Raw genomic sequence first — 20,705 nt, 5'->3', positions numbered from 1 at the left:
AACAGGATAGGCTTGCTGACTTCATTATCTTTCAACAAACCTATTACAACATTACCAACATGTCGCCCCTCCTACATCAGTTGTTTCGTCAATTGACACCCAAATAGGACCATCACCGATTTCCCCACGAATAGAGTTCATTGTTTCCACATATAAATCAGGCACGTAATGTTTTCTGATTGTACATTCATCTGGAACTGTTTCGTGTGTGTATTGTTGAAGAAATCCACGAAGTACTGTATTGTTTAGTTTCCAAATAGGGATATCAGCACATACCATAGCACAGCACAGATCATTTGAAAACTGAGACTTCCGTGGCCCTGGACTACTTTGAGCTTGAGATTCAGTTACTAGCAACTGCTTTTGTGGTTTAGGTTTTGAAGCTCGGGTCTGATGGCGTGATGTGGATATGTGTTGCACAACTTGGGAACGTTGAGCGCATGAGACACCCTTCTCACAAACCTGGCAATAAAGCACTTTTCTATCGGTGGAAAAAATGCTCAAACTCTTCCATGAAATGCTTAAGTCTTATTGACAACGGGGTTTTGTCCTTTGGCATCTTGGAAACAGGATTTGCTGACAGCACAGGATATTAAATATTCGATAAAATAGCTCACACTTTCCCTAAAGCATGCGTTGTGACGGCAGGCGCTTCACTTTTGTCAATCAAGAATTCAGAGTTACCAATTGCGTGAATGCAAACTTCCCCATCTGATTTAATATTTTTCGACGAAGAAAAGTATTAGTGGGGCGAGTTTGCAACAACAACACGATAGGCAATCGTAAAACCGCGTCGCGATAGTAATTCGATTGAATTATTAACCTCACGTAAGGATGTGAGCGCTACTACCGCGACGGAGAGTGTACGATTGCTAATCAAAGACGGTTGTGTCCAACTCTCCCTACCAATCCGCCAAACTACGCTTCAATACTATTTCAAAAGGGTGTAACGCAGTGAAACAATAAATAAATAAAAAAATAATAAAAAAAAATAATAAAAGTTAAAAATAAAGTAACCACTTTAAATTCAAAGAGAGGTGAGTGTGATCTTCTTTTCAAAGTCTATTGTTGAACAGTTTTTGTATGAAAAATCCCTATAAAACATGAAAATATCAAGAAATATGTAAAATTATGTGCTCATGAGTAAAATATGTAATTATATGTACATAAGTGTAAAATATGTAAATATATGTACTTTCAAATGGGTGTTTTTAGGCACTATGGGTCACAAATGACATTATGACATTGATTTAGTATAAAAATATAACCCCTACAAAAATATGTAATTAAATAATTATCCGGGCCCTAGTTATGATCATTTCAGAGTGTATCCTTATTCTTAATAAAACTCGTCCAATGTAAACTTGAGCTACAAAGCCAAAATGCTGATAGCACATAGCAATATACTGATAGGAAATACGAAGCCAAAATACTGATAGCACATAGCTATACTTGCAATATAGTGATAGGAGCTACAAAGCCGAAATACTGATAACACAGTTATACTTGCAATATACTGACAGGAGCTACAAAGGCAAAATACTGATAACACATAGCTATACTTGCAATATACTGATAGGAGCTACAAAGCCAAAACACTGACAGCACATAGCTATACTTGCAATATGCTGATAGCACACAGCTAAATCCACTAGCAACTTTTAATCGGATAAACCGTAATTCTAGAATATTACACATCTCCTTACATAAGTTAGTGTACCGAGGAATTACGTATTATTTTTGATCACTGTTAACTTGTGCTTTACCAAGGGTTAAAAGTGTACCATTATCTACCAACAAGTAATTTGGTTGCTTCATACATATTTTGTGGGAAATGAATGTAATTTTCTGTCAAAATGTATGTTGTTTTTTGGTGCAGTCTTTAACTAATGACAACTATAAAGTCATTACAGCAGTGTACAGAGGCTGAAGTTGACGATTTTCTCTTTTGTTGAAATAAAAACCTTACGCATTTTCAATTAACCTAACTAAACTTAACTATAAGAATCTGTTCTAACACGTTATTGTTCAGTACGTTTCTTTTAGTTTTCATACTGATTATAGTTGTTTTTATTTTTCAAGATACATATGTTACGGTTTTTTTAAGTTTGTGCATATAATCAGAGTTCCTACTAGTCAGGGAAGTCAGGGAAACTCAGGGAAAAAGACTGGAAATCAGGGATAGTTAGGGAAAGTTTATGAAATATATTTTTTCTAACATTAATTGTATACCAATTTTAGCTTAGTCATCCATTAGTGATCACAGTATGGAACGTTGCTCAGATTTTTATGGTTGGTAAGTGGAATGTACGTATGAGCAACTGATTATTATTTCTCTCTATAGAATAAATGTTCTCATATATAAATATTCGCCGTTATTTATTAATTTATATGTCAACGTCATCCGAACACCTGTCATGAAAGTGAGGGAATTTTCTGCCAAAGGTTAGAGAAGGTCAGGGAGAAGTCAGAGAAATAGATTATTCCAGCTCAGTAGAAATCCTGATAATCCGTAATATACCATCAATCCTCAGTAGTTATCGAAAACTAATTTGCAGTATACGAACAAGGATAACAAAGTTATCCCATAGAATGTTTCTTGATCTGAAGTAAACAATAGTTAGTATATTAGGAAATATACTTATTAACATATAGGTGGAAACTCACTTTTTTCATAAAATGTTTTCATGAAAATAGACGTTGGAGTAAGTAAGCTATCCAGTTTGGTAGAAGAAAGGTTAAATAGTGTAGAAAAAATATTCTTTTAATCTAAATTCTATTGTGAGACAGGTACCACTATTTCACACGTAATGAGTTCAGTACATCAGATATACTATTCTACGTTTAACAAATTATTTCTCATAATTGATTAGTGTATTTCCAAAACATGCTAAATCCGTTTGGTAGAATTTTTTAGAAAGGTCAATATCTTTTTACCTTGAAACATTATCGCAATAATTCAAGAAACCACTTATAAACTCTCAAAAGAGGATTAAGCTGGCAAAATTTTAAACCTGTCAAAGATCTAGACGTTAGAGTAATGAAACGATTTAGTTGGTGCATAGCATGTTTTGGCAAAAAACTTGGCGTTTAGCATGTTATGAAAACAATATTTAAGTTTTTAGTATATTTTGACACTGTGACTTCACAAAGACTTTAATTCTTTAAACAAAGTTATAAAATGTATGGAATGCATACCAAAAAGAAAAAAAAAAAAAAAGTTGTTTAATGTGGTTAACATTTTTATTTCTTGTGTGGCATATTAACGTACATATTATTTAAATGAGAATTATTAAGAAAATTTCCTTTACATGAACACTCCGTCATATAATATCCTAAAACAGGTTTTGCAATACAATAAGTTCTTTTAGGTGTTTAATAAACATCATTCTCTGCACTTCTATGCGTCAGTCCTCTTCAATGTAGAAATCAACATTGTCATCTGCATTCGGGTTTCAAAATTTAAGGCAGTCCTTGTAGTAGTTTGTTGTGTCTCACGCAAGACCCATTTCTTGCCACAAATTCTTTGTCTTCACTCGCATGTGTGGTGCGTCAAACTGGTTTAAAATCAAGAGATAATTTCATATAGTTCTGTTTCAAAATTCTATGTTGAGTACTTGCGATAGAATACAAGGGTTTGAAGCTAATCCATTACATTCTGTGATGGATTATCCAACAACAGTACTTTTGCATTTGTTATGTTGAAACCTTGTTACTCTTCAGAATTTTATGTATACAATTTTTTCTTTGTTGTACCATTACGGTTTTCCGAACAGCATGAAGGGTATCAATTTCTGATAAAACTTCATCATATTCTGCAGGCTGCACTGTTGTTTCAATTTTTCTTTAGCGTTTTTCAACTTGCCTGAATGCTCCATCAGCGGGTATAGAAGAATAACCCCGCATCGGAAAGTACCATTCAAACTGTAATTTTTTCTTCTGACAGAAGCACATCAACGTTAATAATTGCGTAGTTCTTGTTTTGACCTGTGTACGAATCGGAGAAGAAGCGCAGACTTGTAGTTCCTTCCAAAGTAATTGGAGTGAGGACTCCGTTAAGAAAATGTGATAAGCATGATACAATTTCATTGCAGCCATGTCCATATTCGGTTTCCATCCATCTTAAAAAAAATAAAAAAATAAAAAAATAAAAAAAAATAAAATAAAAAAAAAATTAAAAATCTTTCTTAAGGGAGCCATCCTTATCACTCCGAAGATGTAGTATCACAGCTGTCGTGAGTAATAAGTCTATCTTATTGAGGTGTTCGGAAGAGGTTGATTTTGCATTAAGACGAAATTTACGGTAATTGTACTATCTGGCCTATGATTCAGTTCTTGAAAACAACGTTTTGCTCTAGCTCTGTACACCATATACCTAACTACAAGTTTCTTTCTGTCATCCTCACTAGCATACATTTTATGCCATGAAATAGGATATAGCATATTTAGGAAATAAATTATTTTCGTAGTTAGCATGTTTTGGCACTAAAGTGATATTTTAAACAGAATTTACCACAGAAAATAATATGTTTTGACAAAAAATAATTACAAAATTTTTTAACGTAAGAGGCTCCATAGCATTCTCTTCCATATTCAATTCAAAATCGGACATTTTTAAATTTAGCATATTTTGGAAATACACCCGTCAATTATAACATAGGAGTTTCTAGATCAATATCTAAAATCTAAGTAGAAATTAGCTCAACAACAGAGCACACTTGCATTAATACAAAAACAACCACATGTTCAATAATTTAACAGGTTTTACTATCCTAACAATGTTATGTGCTATTTTCATTATTTTCTGTAACTTATTGAGATTCCTTTGTTCTATATAAAGTAACAGTACTGTTTATTCGTACTATACAAATTACATGAAATAATTAGATGTAAGATATGTTAATAAAATGCAAAATAGTTAAAAGTAAATTGATTCGAAATTGTGCAACAACTTACTTCTACTTTGGATTATTTAAATAGAGTAAAAAAAAAAATATAAGTTCCTGTAACAATTGCCAGACATTTAATAAATATATAATATTATATTAATACAATAAAATCTCGCACAACATTGATCATGGTATGTTTCAGTTATGTTAGAATTGTAATCAGTGTAATTTATATTTGTTCTTTTAATTGAATAAGCAGAACTATGTTACTTCGTGCTTCCAAAACCAGACTGAAAGTAGTAATACTTTAACACGCTTTAACCCTTTCAACTTTTTATATATGCCTACACATGACTCAGATACGATCAATGCTTTCAGGTCGAGGTACGAATATCATTGCATTTTCATTTAATACCGTTTTCACTAAAGACAAAAGATGGATTATTTTCAAGAATTGTTGCTTGCGTTTAAACAGTGTTTAAATAAGGAACACCTATGAAGTTTACGTGCTGACGAGGGTTCATTGTGCAGTAAGGTAATTATAAATAAAATAATGTTGTGTTTCAAACAACAAAAAACCACGCTCAGGAATTCTGTCATTGTACTTATAGATTTCTGTAATTTCCTAAATTTTGCTTAAGCTTCCAAGCTTTCGATTCTCCCCTGGAGTCTTGGTCACGGAGATTAAAAACAGGAAGAAAAAGAATAGAAACATCAAGGAATAAAAATGGAACGGATTTACCAAAGGAAGAGCTGTGTATTACGGAAATACGTTGTCAAGTGCGTCAGTGATCAACTGATGAAGATGATAGAAACTCAAATATGGCGAAATCAGTTTGTGCTTCTTTCTTGTTCCTTGTTAAATTTCTTGTTCCATTTTCATTCCTTGATATTTCTATTCCTTTTTCTTCCTGTTTTTAACCTCTGTGACCAAGACGTCAGAGAAGAGTCGAAAGCTTGGAAGCTTAAGAGTCTTCATCCCGGGAAAATTAAAATACCGCTAATTTTACAGTAATTATGTTATATCTTCAAATAGATAAAAGATAATCGAAATATGGAACAAGAGCGCCCTAGACAATATTATTTTGCGTGAGGTACCGTTATCACAAGTCACCTAGTGGCTTTCCGTTTTCACCTGTTTAGAAACGCGAAAATAAATGCCGATTTTCAAAATGGCTCGAAATCGAAAGCAGATAAGTGAGTCGTGATAACGGTTTCTCATGTAAAATAATATTGTCTAGGGCGCCCTTGTTCCACATTTCGAGTATCTTTTATCTATTGGAAGATATCACTTAATTACTGTAAAAGTAGCAGTATTTTAATTTCGCCGGGATGAAGACTCTTAAGGAAAATTCAGGAATTTCAGAAATTTGTAAGTAGAATAATGTGTTATTTACAAAGTGAAGATGATCGATAGGTTACAGAAGTCCACTACCGCAAGTAAAGAGAGAGAGATCAATTAAGTCATTGTGAATTCACTATTTTAGGTTATACTTATCTATATAAAATGTGGATAAAAGTGGTTGCTCGTTGTTTACCATTATATACGGTTCACCTCAAATGCACAAGAAAACATTTTCATATACCTGTTATATCAAGCATTAATCATTCCTCTTACCGTCTTGCTAAATGTCTGCTTAAATTTCTAAAAGGCTTTTAGGAACAATCTAAACACATAGTAATTGAATAGTTAAGTTCCGTTTATTGGTCGACGCTAATGATAATCAGTTATAGTCCGCGTCACCAGAATTAGCACATGGCGGCAGCCAATAAGCTTGCAGTGCGCTGTTGCCAAACATTCAGCGACGAATCTAATCATTCATAATTGTCCACAAATACGAACAAAATCAATTATAAACAATTAGATTCGTCCATGAAGGTTTAGTAACAGCGCACTGCGAGCTTATTGGCTAATGCCATACACCAATTCGGGTGACACGGAGTATAGTTTGTTTTGACAACGTAAGTATGTACTCCTCCATCCCTTTATTTATAGCCATAATTTTTGCGAAGAATTAATTTAAAAAGAAAGAAAATTAAAAAAGCTAAAATCGAAATTAGTGATATGAAAAACGTACTTGACATTTGTTTCCAAAATAATTCTTTGTAATTTGAGACTGAGATTTATTACTAGATCGAGAGTTTAGCTACGGGCAATCTATTTCCTTGCTTTTAGCAAATGTAGTGTTGAAACCAGGGGCGGATCCGGGGGGAGCGATCGAGGCGATCGCCCTTCCCCCCCCAGAAGAAGAAATTTTCTTATTTTATATATAAATAAACCCACCCATAAAAAGTTTGGAGCTCTTAAAAGTAGCTCTAATTAACAGTATTACTACCGACCACCCTCCCCCCCCCCCCTCTGGTTCCACCCGTGGTTGAAACACTGAAACTCAAATTTTAGGTTTCAGTGAGAATTGGAATTCAGTAAACAATTGCTGTTAAATAGATGGTATTCTATTTATTTATAAAAACAATAAAATTATCCCTCTAGTGTAAAAGTTAGAGCAGAAAGAGGAAACAACAGTTTAAAACTTCTTACACTTATCAAGACTCCAAAACGTTAGAATTTATATATAAGTAATTTTATCAGGATATCAGGATATGCAGACATTGTTTTATTGTATCTGTCAGTTCATGATTATAATCCTATTACTTTTGTCATTAATATCTTGTGTTATTTCGTCCCTTTTTAGATTCATTCCATAAACAACCAGTGGAAATCGACTTGTCGTTAGCCTGTGTTGGAGAACTGAATACAGCCATCCGTGGCGGAATTCATTGGCCTATTATCTATGGAATAGGTAATCAACCTTAAGTACTCTTTTCTTCATAGAAGATAGGTTTTCAACGAAGGATATTAAGTAAGAAAGAATTTTGGTAAAAGTGTCGAGAATTGTGATGTAACTTATCGTAGTTGAAATTATGCTATATTATTAGCAATTAGCGAGGCGAGGAGAGGGGGATATCCAGTGGTGTTCTAATTTTTAACAACCGGTTCTGTATATATATATATATATATATATATATATATAAAAGAAGAGAGAGGAAACAAACCATACAGAGAGGACAAAATCAATTTTTTTTACTGGGTACCATAAGTGACAAGTAGGGACCTACACAGCATCCTAATACAAGGTGGTGTGACGAAATTAGATAATAACTCGAATATCTTAGAAGCGAATTATCCAAGATATATAGTTGTCAAAAAACATTGGAAAGACCTTAATCTAGCAATGGATCAACAATTGTTGATATTGGTATGTATGTGTTTTAAATATAAGCAACCCTCACCAATAGACTCATGTGATCCCAGTTCTCATACTTGATATCTGAGCATTTGAGATTAAGAAATATGCGCTTATACCTTGTTGTGAGATATCATATGTTTAATGCTGTAGCAGCATTTCTTTAAAGAAAGAAAAAAAAATACTATTCCTAGGTATAACTGGGTAAAATTTACTGTTGTGTCTGTGTATAACAAACAGTTCTGCGAACTCGAAATATTTTAACAACCGGTTCTAGCGACCAATCTAGCGATTTCAGTGACCCGGCTGAAAAAATAAAGTGTGCTGTAATTTCTGTCTTTTAAAACTGATTCTGGCTACCGGACGCTGCTTTCCTCACCAGAATTATATTACAAAACAGTGCATGATCACCACATGAACTGATTTTCTTCCGAATGAATTAGTGTTCCGGTGTTCCGGATGTTAATGATCATTCTTTATAAGTTGTAGGAAATGCAATCAAATGAGCTTAGCCATTCCAGAGACAGTGGGTGGAGAAGTTGGCTAAAATTTAAGAAGTTGACAAATTCAGCAAGGATTTAACAGTATAGATGAGAAGCGGGGATAATAGTCACAATAGTAAACAAAAGAAAATGCCTCATATTCACCGCATGATTATGAAAACGAAGGAACTCTTTTGATGAACACGATCTTAATTATGTTAGATAAGTGTGAGAAAGATTATAAAACGGTAAAAAGCATATGGAAAGATGAAGAAATTAAAATGTTTTTCGAAGCAGAACTTCGCAGTGTTCTTTGACATGAAGTTGATGGTTTCTTTGACATACCTTTTCATCCCTTTACTTTTACCATATCCTTTACCATTTTATAATCCTTTCAGATTTATACAAGCTGATGGTAGTGATCGTTATTTTCGAAACACGTTTCTTAGTTTTCATAATCATTGCGTTGAGTATAAAACAGTTTCTTTTGTTTACTATTGTCAATAAGATTTATTTAAAAAGGAATACAGAAAATGTATGCAAATGGCATACATAAATCGTTCAAATTTACAAGAAAGGCAACAAAACCGATTGTAATAATTATCGAGGCATTTCTCTTCTGTCAACATCCTATAAAATACTCTCAAACATTCTATTAACAAGATTGACCCCATACACAAATGAAATTATTGGAGATTATCAGTGAGGATTTAGACGAAATCGATCAATTATGGACCAAATATTTACCATTCGACAAATACTCGGAAAGAAATGGGAATACAATAGTTCGGTATATCAACTATTTATTGATTTTAGAAAGGCTTATGACTCTATTAGGGGAGAAACATTGTACGACATTCTTATAGAATTTGGAATAACGAAAATGCTAGTTAGGTTAATTAAGAAATGTTTACATGAATCCCAAAGTAAAGTCCTGGTAGGAAAATTCTTGTCCACGAGCTGTCAGGTCGAGACTGGTGTGAAAAAAAAAGGAGATGCGTTGTCGCGATTATTATTCAACTTTGTTCTGGAGTACGCTATAGGGAAAATCAAAGATAGCAACCAGGGTCTAGAGCTGAATAGTATTCACCAGGTTATGGCGTATGCTGATGATGTAAATTTAATAGGGGATGATAGGAGAACGATAGAAAGAAATACAGAGGTCTTAGTAAACGTTTGCGGGAACATGGATTTAGAAGTGAATGCAGAGAAAACTAAATAGTGGAATTTCATCGAGATCATAATACTGCATATTATGGATGTCCTAAAATACGAAATGATTTAATAAGCCGCTCGTGTTCTCTTCCTTGTTGCTCAATGTAGAAAGATCAATGAAATCACATTGTATTGCTTGGTCAACTATTTGCATATAATGATTTATGGTTTTTTATATATACAATCATTATGGATCAATAGCTGTGTGAGTTGTGTGGTTTCATTGTTCTTCGTACATTGACTGACCGAGGAAGAGAGCAGGAGAGGCTCTGGAAATCTTATCGCCGGGATAAATTTATTGCCTTGTAAGGTTAGTTATGTCATTTAGTTAAGAATTTACTTACTGTTCTTTAGTATTGTGCATCAAAAATGTCTTTTAGAGAGAACCAAAATGTACCTTTCAACACTATTACGAACAGGAGATAGTAGAAAATTTATAATGTAACTGGTAATATTGATCTTCATGTACTTAATATTCTATCTAGTATGACATAATTTCAGTGAATATTTCACTAGCGCAGTATATCAAGCGTACTAAGGGAAAATATAAAAGATTAGTAAAGGATTTTCTGATGATTTCCTTTTCAGATTAAAAGATCCAATACATTTCAATCAAAAATTTTCTTGGATGCCTTATATCTGGAGAACTACATACAGTATAGCCAAACCCAAACTATCACTTAACTCAGTATGATGTACTTATTCCGTAGAAAATATGAAAACTCGAATTAGGGACCGTTCACCAAATTGGGCCCCTGATCCAAATACTAATTATTGGTCAAGATTGCAATCTTTTGATGCATTTTTTTTTTTTTTTTTTTTTTAATGTAGCAAAAATAGTAAACAGGAAAAGCACTTGAATTAGATTGTGACAGTGGCAGTTACTGAATGTTGCCATATAATCGTCTTGTTTTATGTAGTTTATTATCATTATCAAGTTACTGGACTGGTTTTACAATACAGGTAACATGTATGTGCTGCCACATGTCACGTAGATTTCTTTAATACGTATTTAATATAGTGCATTGTTTTGATTTATTAGAAAATGTTTGAAAGATAATGTTTACCTTTATCTGCTTTCAGGCGTTAATATAAAGACTGGAGAAATATTCCCTGCCACTTTCCCTGACAAAGGACCCGACCAAGCATTACGAAGTGCTAGGCACTTCACTGGAGGACAACAAGTGAGTAGTGCCGTAGTATGTGCGAATGATGTGAAATCAAACATAATATGCTGTGCAGTTATTTAAAATCATCATCATAATTCTTTTGCCATCCCTAGTAGGTCACTTGCCATAAATGAGAAACTTCAGCGATTTCTATTTAACGGTATCCTGTTTTCTTTGATATAAAGTTTATTTTTATAAAGTTTAAAGTAATATTGCCCAACAATTTCACCCTTTGTTGCACTCCACTTTTGTCTTACACTGCATCTTCTATAACGTAATTCAGAACACAGCTGTCTCCTCAGGGAATTTTCTAACTACATTGTGAAAGTTTCAGGAGGAGGTAAATCTGAATCAATTAAAATAATTTTTTATTTCGTCTGTTTTTTATTCACTTTTATATCTATTTCGCTGTCATTCTGAAACATTTCAACATTTCAATCATTGTAGTCATCAGAGCTTTTAAAAAGTTTATTGATCCCAAAGAAGATTTAATATACAGAGTGTAAGAAAAAGATATTTCCTGTGGTACTTCCGCAACAATTTTATAGAGGTAGTTGGTGAGTACTCCAAATTATATGCTCGTACCCAAACTCTCTCCTTAAAAATTGTTGCGTGAGTATCACAAGATTCTGAAACATGGATTTTTCGACAGGGCAGATATTAGTTCCTAAGTGAAGTTTTGACTCGAGTACGGTAGGTCCCATAGTTTTGAAGCTGTGGACCTTTAAATTTCTTTTGTTTTTCTTTTTTTCTTTCTTTTTTTTTTCTTTCTTTCATGTTTTCGGCAGCCTTTAACTCCGTGCACCCAGAGTGGTCTATACTTTTTGTCTTATCTTAGTCTGAGGAATCACCTCCCAAACGTTGACGGTGCTTTGAAACATCCTGTATGTATACACACCGTAATATATGTAAATTTAATGTCTTGGAGAAATATCTATCGCCAGAGAGGAAATCACTAACAAAAATTATAAAGCAAGGTAGAGCAAACTTTGGAAAGCAACTCTAATGTAAAATGTATTATTTACGTACATCATATATCAACATCCTTACAACGTGTAATAATTATATTTGTACACATTGAACTGTCAAACCATTTTTTCTGTCGTTAACTTCAAGCATGTTAGACATCAATTTTTGATGACAGTTGTTATCATTGTCATTTTAAGCTTGACTGCTAAAAAGCAAACTGGGTACCTTCTGATGTACAGTTATGAAAGGAGGAAACAGCCAATTTAAACTTATTTTTACACACTAGACCCTCTGCTAGTGCGAATTCAATAACACACAAAGAGTGAAAAAGTGAATGACTGGACAGAGAATCGAACCCGAATCTCCGGCCTACCATGTTCATTCACACTTCGTGTGTTATTGGCTGATATTAATAAAACGGAGAAGTTACTCATTATTCCCAATTTTGTAGTAGTTACTCGCATTGGTATCAATAAAAAGAGAACTGAGCACTACTCGTCTCGGCTGACCTCGGAGAAGCCCCACCCTTTTGAAGTAACCACACCTCTATTCTCGAGCCGAGTAACTACGCCGCGTTTGATATCAATAAAAATCAAAGACTCCTCTGTGATGGTAGTAACTTTTCCAAATTTGTGGAGCAAGCTACATAGGTGACTCCGTGCGAAATATCGCAGAGTATATGATTCTTTTGTTAGGTAGAAAAACTTATAAACTGCATAGAAAAGTTGCAAATGGAGATTACAAAAAACATAGGTTCATGAAAGAAAATGTAGAGTAGTTTTTTTTTTTTTTTTTTTTTTTTTTAACGAGTATTAACCGAAATTTGGAGTGGTGCACTACGTAATGAGGAAAAGATGCGGGTTTTCCTGCATTACGTCAGTAATCCGGGATTCGAGGTCGGAATGGCAGGGGATTCTGTGGCTCAAAGTACTGTATCTATGACTACTACAAGTGTAATGGATAGAGATGCAAAAAAGCCAGCTTTTTTGAATCGATGGTTTTTTTCACATAAAAAGCCGGCTTTTTTGGGAAAAAAAAAAACGAGAATTTTGGAAATTTTGGCTTTTTTCAACTTCATGATTTTTCTATCTAAATAGCTTTCTTATAGTATATTCTATAGTTAGATAAGAATTCCATGACCTGAATGTGATATTTCGCTCTGAAATTCACCATCAAGATGGATGGAGCACATGTTTTACAAATTAAAGCTAACATGAAGAATGTAGTATTTGAGGGTAATTTTAGAGGCTATTTAACTTTATTTTAACTTTTGAGTTATCGACATCTTTTTTCTTCTCTAGTTTGTCATCCGTGTTTCATTTCTAAGAGCTTTTAGTACTCTAGCTTCTAGCGCAAAAGTTAAACTTGCCCGTTTTTCTATTTATCCATCAAAGCGTACGTTTTTCAATATATCCGTCAAACCGTACTTCCACATTTCTTTTATACTGTAGCTGTGAAGTGATTTAGCAATAATTTTCCGGACACAACATTGAATACCAATTTATACAAATAATCAGTAGCGGATTTAGAAAAGTACTTTAGGAGGGTTTTTTCTGATTGTTTCGTTTCCTAAAAAGTCCTAATTTTATTTGGGAAGTGCTTGAAGTTTATGAGTACAGGCATAACTAATATTTCGTTTCGTTTATATGTTTAGCAATAATCTTCCGGATACAACTTTAAAAATCATTTTATACTGAGAATCAGTGGCGGATTTAGAAAAGTATTTTGGGAAGGGTTTCTTACTAATGTTTAGTTTTTTTAAACATTCGTAATTTTTATTTGACGGGAGCTTAAAGTTTATGAGTAAAGGCATAAATAATAGATATTTCGTTTGTTGCAGACATTCCGTAACTTTGGGGAACGGGCTTCAGTCCGAAAGACCGCCCCCCTAACCTTCGCAAAACCGTCACTGCTGGTAATTAGTAATAATAACGATTTAAGAACAATAAAAAAGGAAGTCGCCCAACTCACAGTACACGCACTATTTCTACATTCACAGATGGAATGAAGAAAAGCTTTGTCAGAATGGTCGAATGCTGGTTGAATCCCGGACTTCCCGATAGAAGCGCAAAAGCTAATCACTCAGTCATGTTTGTTGTGCAGTTGTATTTAGCTTAACTTAAATATATTCCGTAGTCTTTTTTTTTTGGGGGGGGGGGAGTTCCGTAATGATATGTTGAATCCCTCTTGTTAAAAATTCAGAAAACTTGAGGATTGGGTAAACTGTGATGGTGGTTCTATAAAACTTAACTGTATAATTTCAAGAATATACAGAACCAAAAGCTCTAGATGTGCAACCTTTAAGTGTATCATATAAATCTAAGTATTTCTCTTATGTTTTATTTTAATTTTATTTTGTTTCAAAAAGAGTGTATGGAATATTTTGAAGTAAAAATACTACATACTATTTTGCTAGTTATTTGTGTATTCTTTAAAAAGAAGTGTTTACTTTTAGGGTTGGCTGGTTTACATCATTTTTTTTTTTTTTTTTTTTTTTTAATAACTGGTTTAAACCACAAAAATAAAAATAATGAAAAATGCCAATCGTGTGAACTTCATGGTAACGTTTCCAGATATCAAACCACCTGTAATAGTTTTATTTCCCTTTCACCTTTTAATCAAGGTGTCCCATGTTCAATTCTCGGTCGAACCACAAACCTTCTTTCATGCGTAACCCAAGTAGCGGTTCGGATGTCAGTTTAAGCGAAAGTCTTCTCCTTGATAACCTCGGTATTTCGTAAGGATGTTAAGCCTAAACATACGAAACGAAACCAAATTGTACATTTCTGCATGCCTAAATGCCTTTTGTTTTATAAAGAAGCCAATATTGCTTAAATATATTGATAGAAATTGGCAAAATTTATCGATTGCCTACGTAGCTTCCAACATTAGCTTGGATTGGACTTTCAATGATATATACGCACTAAATTTGTAATTTAATACCTCAGTTTTAGCGTACTGATTATGGTACGTTGACCTTTAAATTTTACATGTAAAGCAATAACAGGATTTTCCCGTTATTGTCTTACATTTCAAGTAATGACGGGATTTTTCCAATGACTAGGGCGGGAGATTCTCAACTTCAGAAATTTACTGACCGCACTTCTTTAAGCTTATGGGAGTTCTTCCGGCATAACCCCGCTGTTGCATAATAACATCAAGGCGAAACAAACTTATTTCTGTGAATATGTAATATAAATACATAAAGCAAAAAATCTAAGTCAAAAAAGCCTGGTTTAAACCAAAAAAGCCTGGTTTAAACATCCCCCAAAAAACGGGTTTTTGGCATTTTCAAAAACAACCACGGTTCTTGTTAACTCTGCTTACTTTTGTATATAGGAGGTTAAAAAATTCTTATTATATACATTGGTTAATCCTGTAGAATTCATAATGTAAATATGTTGAAGAAAAATTGTTTGAAATACTTTTTCGAAATTCATAGTTTATTTTCGATGTTTTATATTATTATCAGCATCAACCACTAATTAAATGATTTTTTGTGTTATAGAGAAGCGATACAAAGTCTGTTTTATCAATTTAAAGCAGTATCTTGAAAAAAGCCCAAAATTTCCGAAGCAAAAAAGCAAAGCAGAAAAAACCGAGTTTTTTTTTTCAAAAAAGCCGATTTTTTCCGAGCCCTTGCATCTCTAGTAATGGATGCGATTATTGCGAAATCTGAAAATTGATTGTTTCCGAAAGTGCAAGTAATATGCAAACAGCAAAGGCAGAGTGGCAAGAATAATATACATTTCCGGGTACGATCGGAGCACTTGACTATACACACGTGGCAATAAAGAAACCTAGTATTTTGGAGACGAATACGATAATAATAGGAATCTCCTTCGTGGCTAAGCGGTCGGCGTACATACCTTTGGCATGAGAAACCCGCGTTCGATTCCCGGCGGAAGCTCATGTGATTCAGATTCCACGTTAATCAGTGGGTCCCGTCTCATATAGCCTCGCTACTGAAAAGGACGTTAAACTCAAAATCAACTCAACTCAACGTTGATAGGAAGGGTGTATACATGAGAATGTATTTTGTTTATGTCAAGGCGAAAGGGGACACGTATGGTGTGGAAAACGCAATTAGATGGACGTGCTTTATGACGTGAGTGGCTGGACGTATTTTTAAAAAAAGAAACAAAGAAGCCAAGTGTCTGATTTCGTTCTTAAAGCCAAACAATCTACAAAGACCTTGGATAACACGTGATATGCGCTTGTCGTTTTAATCTTGATATTGCTGGATTCGAATCAACATCCATCAGCTTCAATAGGTTCGTTCTCATGATTTCAGTGTTACTTTCTTGTTTCCCTTTTTTCCTTTTTGTTTTATTCTCGCACGAATATTAAAGATTCTCTTTTGGATTTGTGTCTCAGTCGTAGATGTATTTGATATTTCGTTGCATTTCACCGTAATTACCTTCAAAGCTTCGGCTTTTCTTCGTTTACTTTCTGATAGCTGTGACTTTGAAAGTACCACTGGAAACTCTTTTATAATATCCATAAATGCACTTTGATTGAAACTGTCGTTGCTACTCGCCTCTTTCATGGCGTTTAGGATACTACGCCATAGATTAAAAACAACGAAATGACCGCGCGACGGATGGGAGAAATGAGTAATCACTTCTTTTATTGATAAAGACTCACTGCCACGCGCAGAGGAAACGCGAGTGAACGTTCATAAATCTGGAGAATTCTAGATCTGAGTTGTGGCTTGTTTTATTGATACGAAATTAAGGGAGGAGATTTTTCCAGGTGTAGTTACTCCGATCCTGGAGCAGGACTTCTCAGGAGTAGTTACTTATTTTTATTGATATCACCCATTGAGTTCGCACTAACAAAGGATCTGGTGTGGAAAAATAAGTTTAAATCGTGTTTCCTCCTTTCATTAATATACATGAAATTGCAACCTGTCAAAAGGTGCTCTCAATATATGGACACTGGATTGTCGAAGCACAGCAGCTTAGGCTATAGTACAAGCCATGTGGTCTGAGTGGAGAGCACCGATTGCAGGAGTGAGAGAGTATGTGGCTGTTTTGGGAAGCGGACTGGGTGGCGTAGTGGTTAACACATCGGCACGGTATACCGGAGGTCCCGGGTTCGTGTTCCGGTCCAGTCATTCACTATTTCAATCTATGTGTTATGAGTACCTTTTGAGTTTTTTGATATTGTAGATTAATTTATAAACAGTAATATTGGAAATGCTTACCAAATAAGAAAATGATTAGTTACTATAGGCGAAACTAACTATAGACGGAATAAAAATAAACAATTTGGAATTCTCTGTAACAATAACTTGACAAAGGAAACAATTTTGCAATTTAATCTTGATCTATAAAACTTAGTAATGATAATATATTTGATGTAGTAAAATTTATTAATGTTGTTTGTAACGTACTGAAAACGGTTCTTGTTGCAGAAGTAATTGATCCTTTATCTTATTTTTAAGATGTAATTAATTTTCGAGTTTCAGGTGTTAGACATCTACGATTGTAGCTTGGGGCTGCTGAGAATTGGCCCTTTCAACTACGAACCCCTTCGAGGCGTCAACTTGTGGCTACAGCAGTCGGATGAATTCATTCTTCAGCACCTGTCTACATCGCCAGAAGTAGAGCCACCGCATTTTGTCTCCCAGGTTCGAGCGACGCTCAAACACATTCAGGAACATCCGTTTCCGGCCATCACCATCTTCCCTGATAACAGGCCCCACTACTACAGAAGAGACGAGAGCGGAACCTGGGTCCTTGTACGATATTAGTCTTATGTTCAAACAAAACGCTCATTGTTGGATTTCATACGTTGAACGACCGAAAATTTTGGAACTTAAGTGAAGACTATTTGGAAAGTTTATTTTATGTAATGTGTTAATATGATATGACAAACGCATGTGTGACTGTGTGTGAGTGTGAATACGTGGAAAGTATGTGAATATGGGGATATGGTGTACTAGTTACAGTTAGAAATATTTTGGTGAGGAAACGTTCGGAGAATTCGTTGCCCTGCTTCATACATTGTTGTGTTATAAAGAAGCAAGCTGTTGGAACTTTTCTAATATATATAGTTGTAGAAAGCACTTGGAATTCAAATTTCAGAAACAAGATTTGACGACAAATACTAAGGATTGAGTTCTCCGATTTGTCTTTTCGAAAAATGGTAAACAAAATGCTGTTCTATATTGCTTCAGACAAGGGAACTCGCTCAGAATTGTAGCGGGGAGAACAGTGATACTAATTTATAGTAGAAACTGTAGAGTTCTTGTTACAGACGGAAAGATAGGGAGAGAGTATAATACTTTATTTTCACGTCTTCAAAGAAGAGTGTAATATTCTATACTGGGGTTTATTTATGTATTCTTTTTTTTTAAAAAAAAATATTTCCTTCTCATTGGTGGAGCAGTTACCGAATTATATAGTGTATGTCTGTCGGTCTTTTCTCTCTCTCTCTCTCTTCGAGATAGTACCGTTTTTCACGTGTATTCATGCGAGTAAAGAGTATATAAAACATGTGTAACCCAAAAGAATAAGAACATTGTTTAAACCCTTTGGAGAATATCTTGTTTTCAGATTGTACATTGAAAGGTCTTTCCTGTATCTGGATTGTACATAAATTTATATATATATATATATAGATATATAAATATGAGAAAATAATTATTTTGTTGATGGAAATATTGTTTTTTTCTTGTCTTATTATCATACCATGCTCTCTTACAAGATGACTTGCACACTAGCCATAGTTTTTTTCTTTTCTTAAAATTATTGAAAAAAAAAAAAAAAGTTAAAGAGTATCTGTTTGTAGTTTTAGCTGTTCTTCTCAACTTCTTAATACTATGTTCATCACTTTCTTACTGGAAGATTTTTTTTTTTTGGGGGGGGGGGCATAAATTGACGACAATGACAAATCTTTCCTGTTATAGTGACCGAAAAAGATCATTTTTTTTTTCTCCACAATGAAATAATTTAATGGATAATCACGTTGAAAATCACAGTGAAATCTTTTTTAATATGCCATCATAGGCTCTGTAGTAAAATAGCCAAAATTAAGACATTTTACTGTATTTTTTTATTCTTTCATTTTCAAATCTTTGTATTTCTGTACCGTGTTGAGACGTTTTTTTACTTAATTTCTCTGGTATCTTGGTACAGTAAAACATGTCTCCAACGGACCCTTTGTTAAACAGAAATATTTCGCAATCCCATAAATTTAGTGGCGAAATTCGTGTTAAATTCCCTTCATTAAACGAAAACTGTGTTACACGGACATCGGAAATCAAAATAAGCCTCTTAACGGAAAATTTCGTTTCGGAGTATTTGCAGCATTTAGAAAATTTTTAGACATCCTATGGGAGGTTAGATATATATTTGTAGCAAAACAGACTGATAATGCAAACCGAAGCAGACGTAGCGGATATACATGATTTAATTTAGAATTATACGAAAAGCCTGAAAGAAGAAGAGGAGGTGGAGGAAGAAGAGAAATAAGACATTGAGTTAGAAGAAGCGTAGCCTAAGATTTATCAGGATGTTGTCAAAAATTTAAAGAAACTGCAACATTTGCCTTACGTCGAAATGACACTAATATGCTTACTGAGTGTCTCAAGTTAAAGTCTTTGTGTAAAGTTAGCAGATAAGCAGCGATGTTTATAGAAAACCCTCCTTGACTATTGAAAAATTAAGTTAACGTGTGTACAGTATTTCTCCGTTCATTGTAAGTTTTGCGTGTATTAATTCCTAGTAGAAATAAATACTGGAAATTCACCAAGATACGTACACCATCATATTTTACCTGAGTATGTCCATTATATATATATTTTCATAGGTCTACAATCGTTAACCGGAAACCTACCTTTAAAGGAAATTTTTGCGAGTCCCGTTCGATTCCGCTAAAGATAGGTCTGTCTGTATTTATTATCATGAAACGCTCTCTTTTATTACAATTTAAGTACAAAATTTTGAATGAACAAGAATGTATTTCTTTTTGAATAGATCTGCATTTAATCTAGGTCAGATTATGGAGCATGAAATAAGGTGTCACCTTCCATCAAATAAATGGCTGTATTATGGTGAATAATCAATTCATAGTAAATTAAGTTAAAAAAAAAAAAAAAAAAAAAAAGAATTGAGACTAATATTTTAGTATCCCTACTTTCTATAATTTATTATCTTCATGAAGTGTCTCTGTATGTCTAGTTTGATACATATTTTTCTTTATTTGTGTTTTGCTAGTGATTATGCTTGCGTAAGTGAAATTTGTTTCTTCTACAAGTTAACATTTAAATTTTTACAAATTTTAAAGTAGAGTTAAAAATTCCTAAATCTGTAAATATAATACATATGGAAGAGTTTTCTAAAAATGTACGTGTTCTGTAGAACATCAAATATATTCTTCATTAATTATCAACAAAACCTGTATAAAAAAAAGGAAAAGATAGTAAATTCTTAATTTGCCGTAAAATGTGATGTAAGGACACATGCCACTTCTTAATAATAAAAATATTATTTTGTCTCCTCCTGTCTGGTGTCTATGTATCATTGTGCGAAATCACTTGCAAATGGTGACGGCAAAAGAAGCTCAACAATGGCTTGATTGTTGAAATGGATATCCAAAGCCTTAAAAATGGAACTGTTTCAACAATGAAGAAAATTCTAAATAAAAAATTGGCACGGATTACTGCCTTCGATAGGTTAGGAAGTTATCTCTATAAAATTTTGAAGTCTGTACGTTGAAATTTATAAG

At 33.8% G+C, this 20,705-nt stretch overlaps 1 protein-coding gene across 4 annotated transcripts in view; it reads left to right on the top strand.

The window, feature by feature from the left end:
* The window catches only part of Ntan1 (N-terminal amidohydrolase 1), a 434,508-nt gene extending 415,871 nt beyond the window's left edge, over positions 1-18,637 (top strand). For 3 of the 4 annotated variants that reach the window (XM_081753962.1, XM_081753960.1, XM_081753961.1), the window contains 3 exons: positions 7,583-7,690; positions 10,915-11,015; positions 17,437-18,637. In XM_081753962.1, the coding sequence (XP_081610088.1) occupies positions 7,583-7,690; positions 10,915-11,015; positions 17,437-17,727 (500 nt within the window). In that variant the 3' untranslated portion in view covers positions 17,728-18,637. The remainder of the gene's footprint in view (positions 1-7,582; positions 7,691-10,914; positions 11,016-17,436) is intronic. The other variant, XM_081753963.1, reaches the window with a different exon arrangement.
* Positions 18,638-20,705: the final 2,068 nt, after the last annotated feature.

Source organism: Thermobia domestica, chromosome 3, assembly GCF_964235325.1.
Source record: "Thermobia domestica chromosome 3, izTheDome1.hap1.1, whole genome shotgun sequence".
Taxonomy (NCBI): Eukaryota; Metazoa; Arthropoda; class Insecta; order Zygentoma; family Lepismatidae; genus Thermobia; species Thermobia domestica.
The sequence above is the reverse complement of the archived record's forward strand: the minus strand, read 5'-3'. Positions and strand labels throughout refer to the sequence as shown.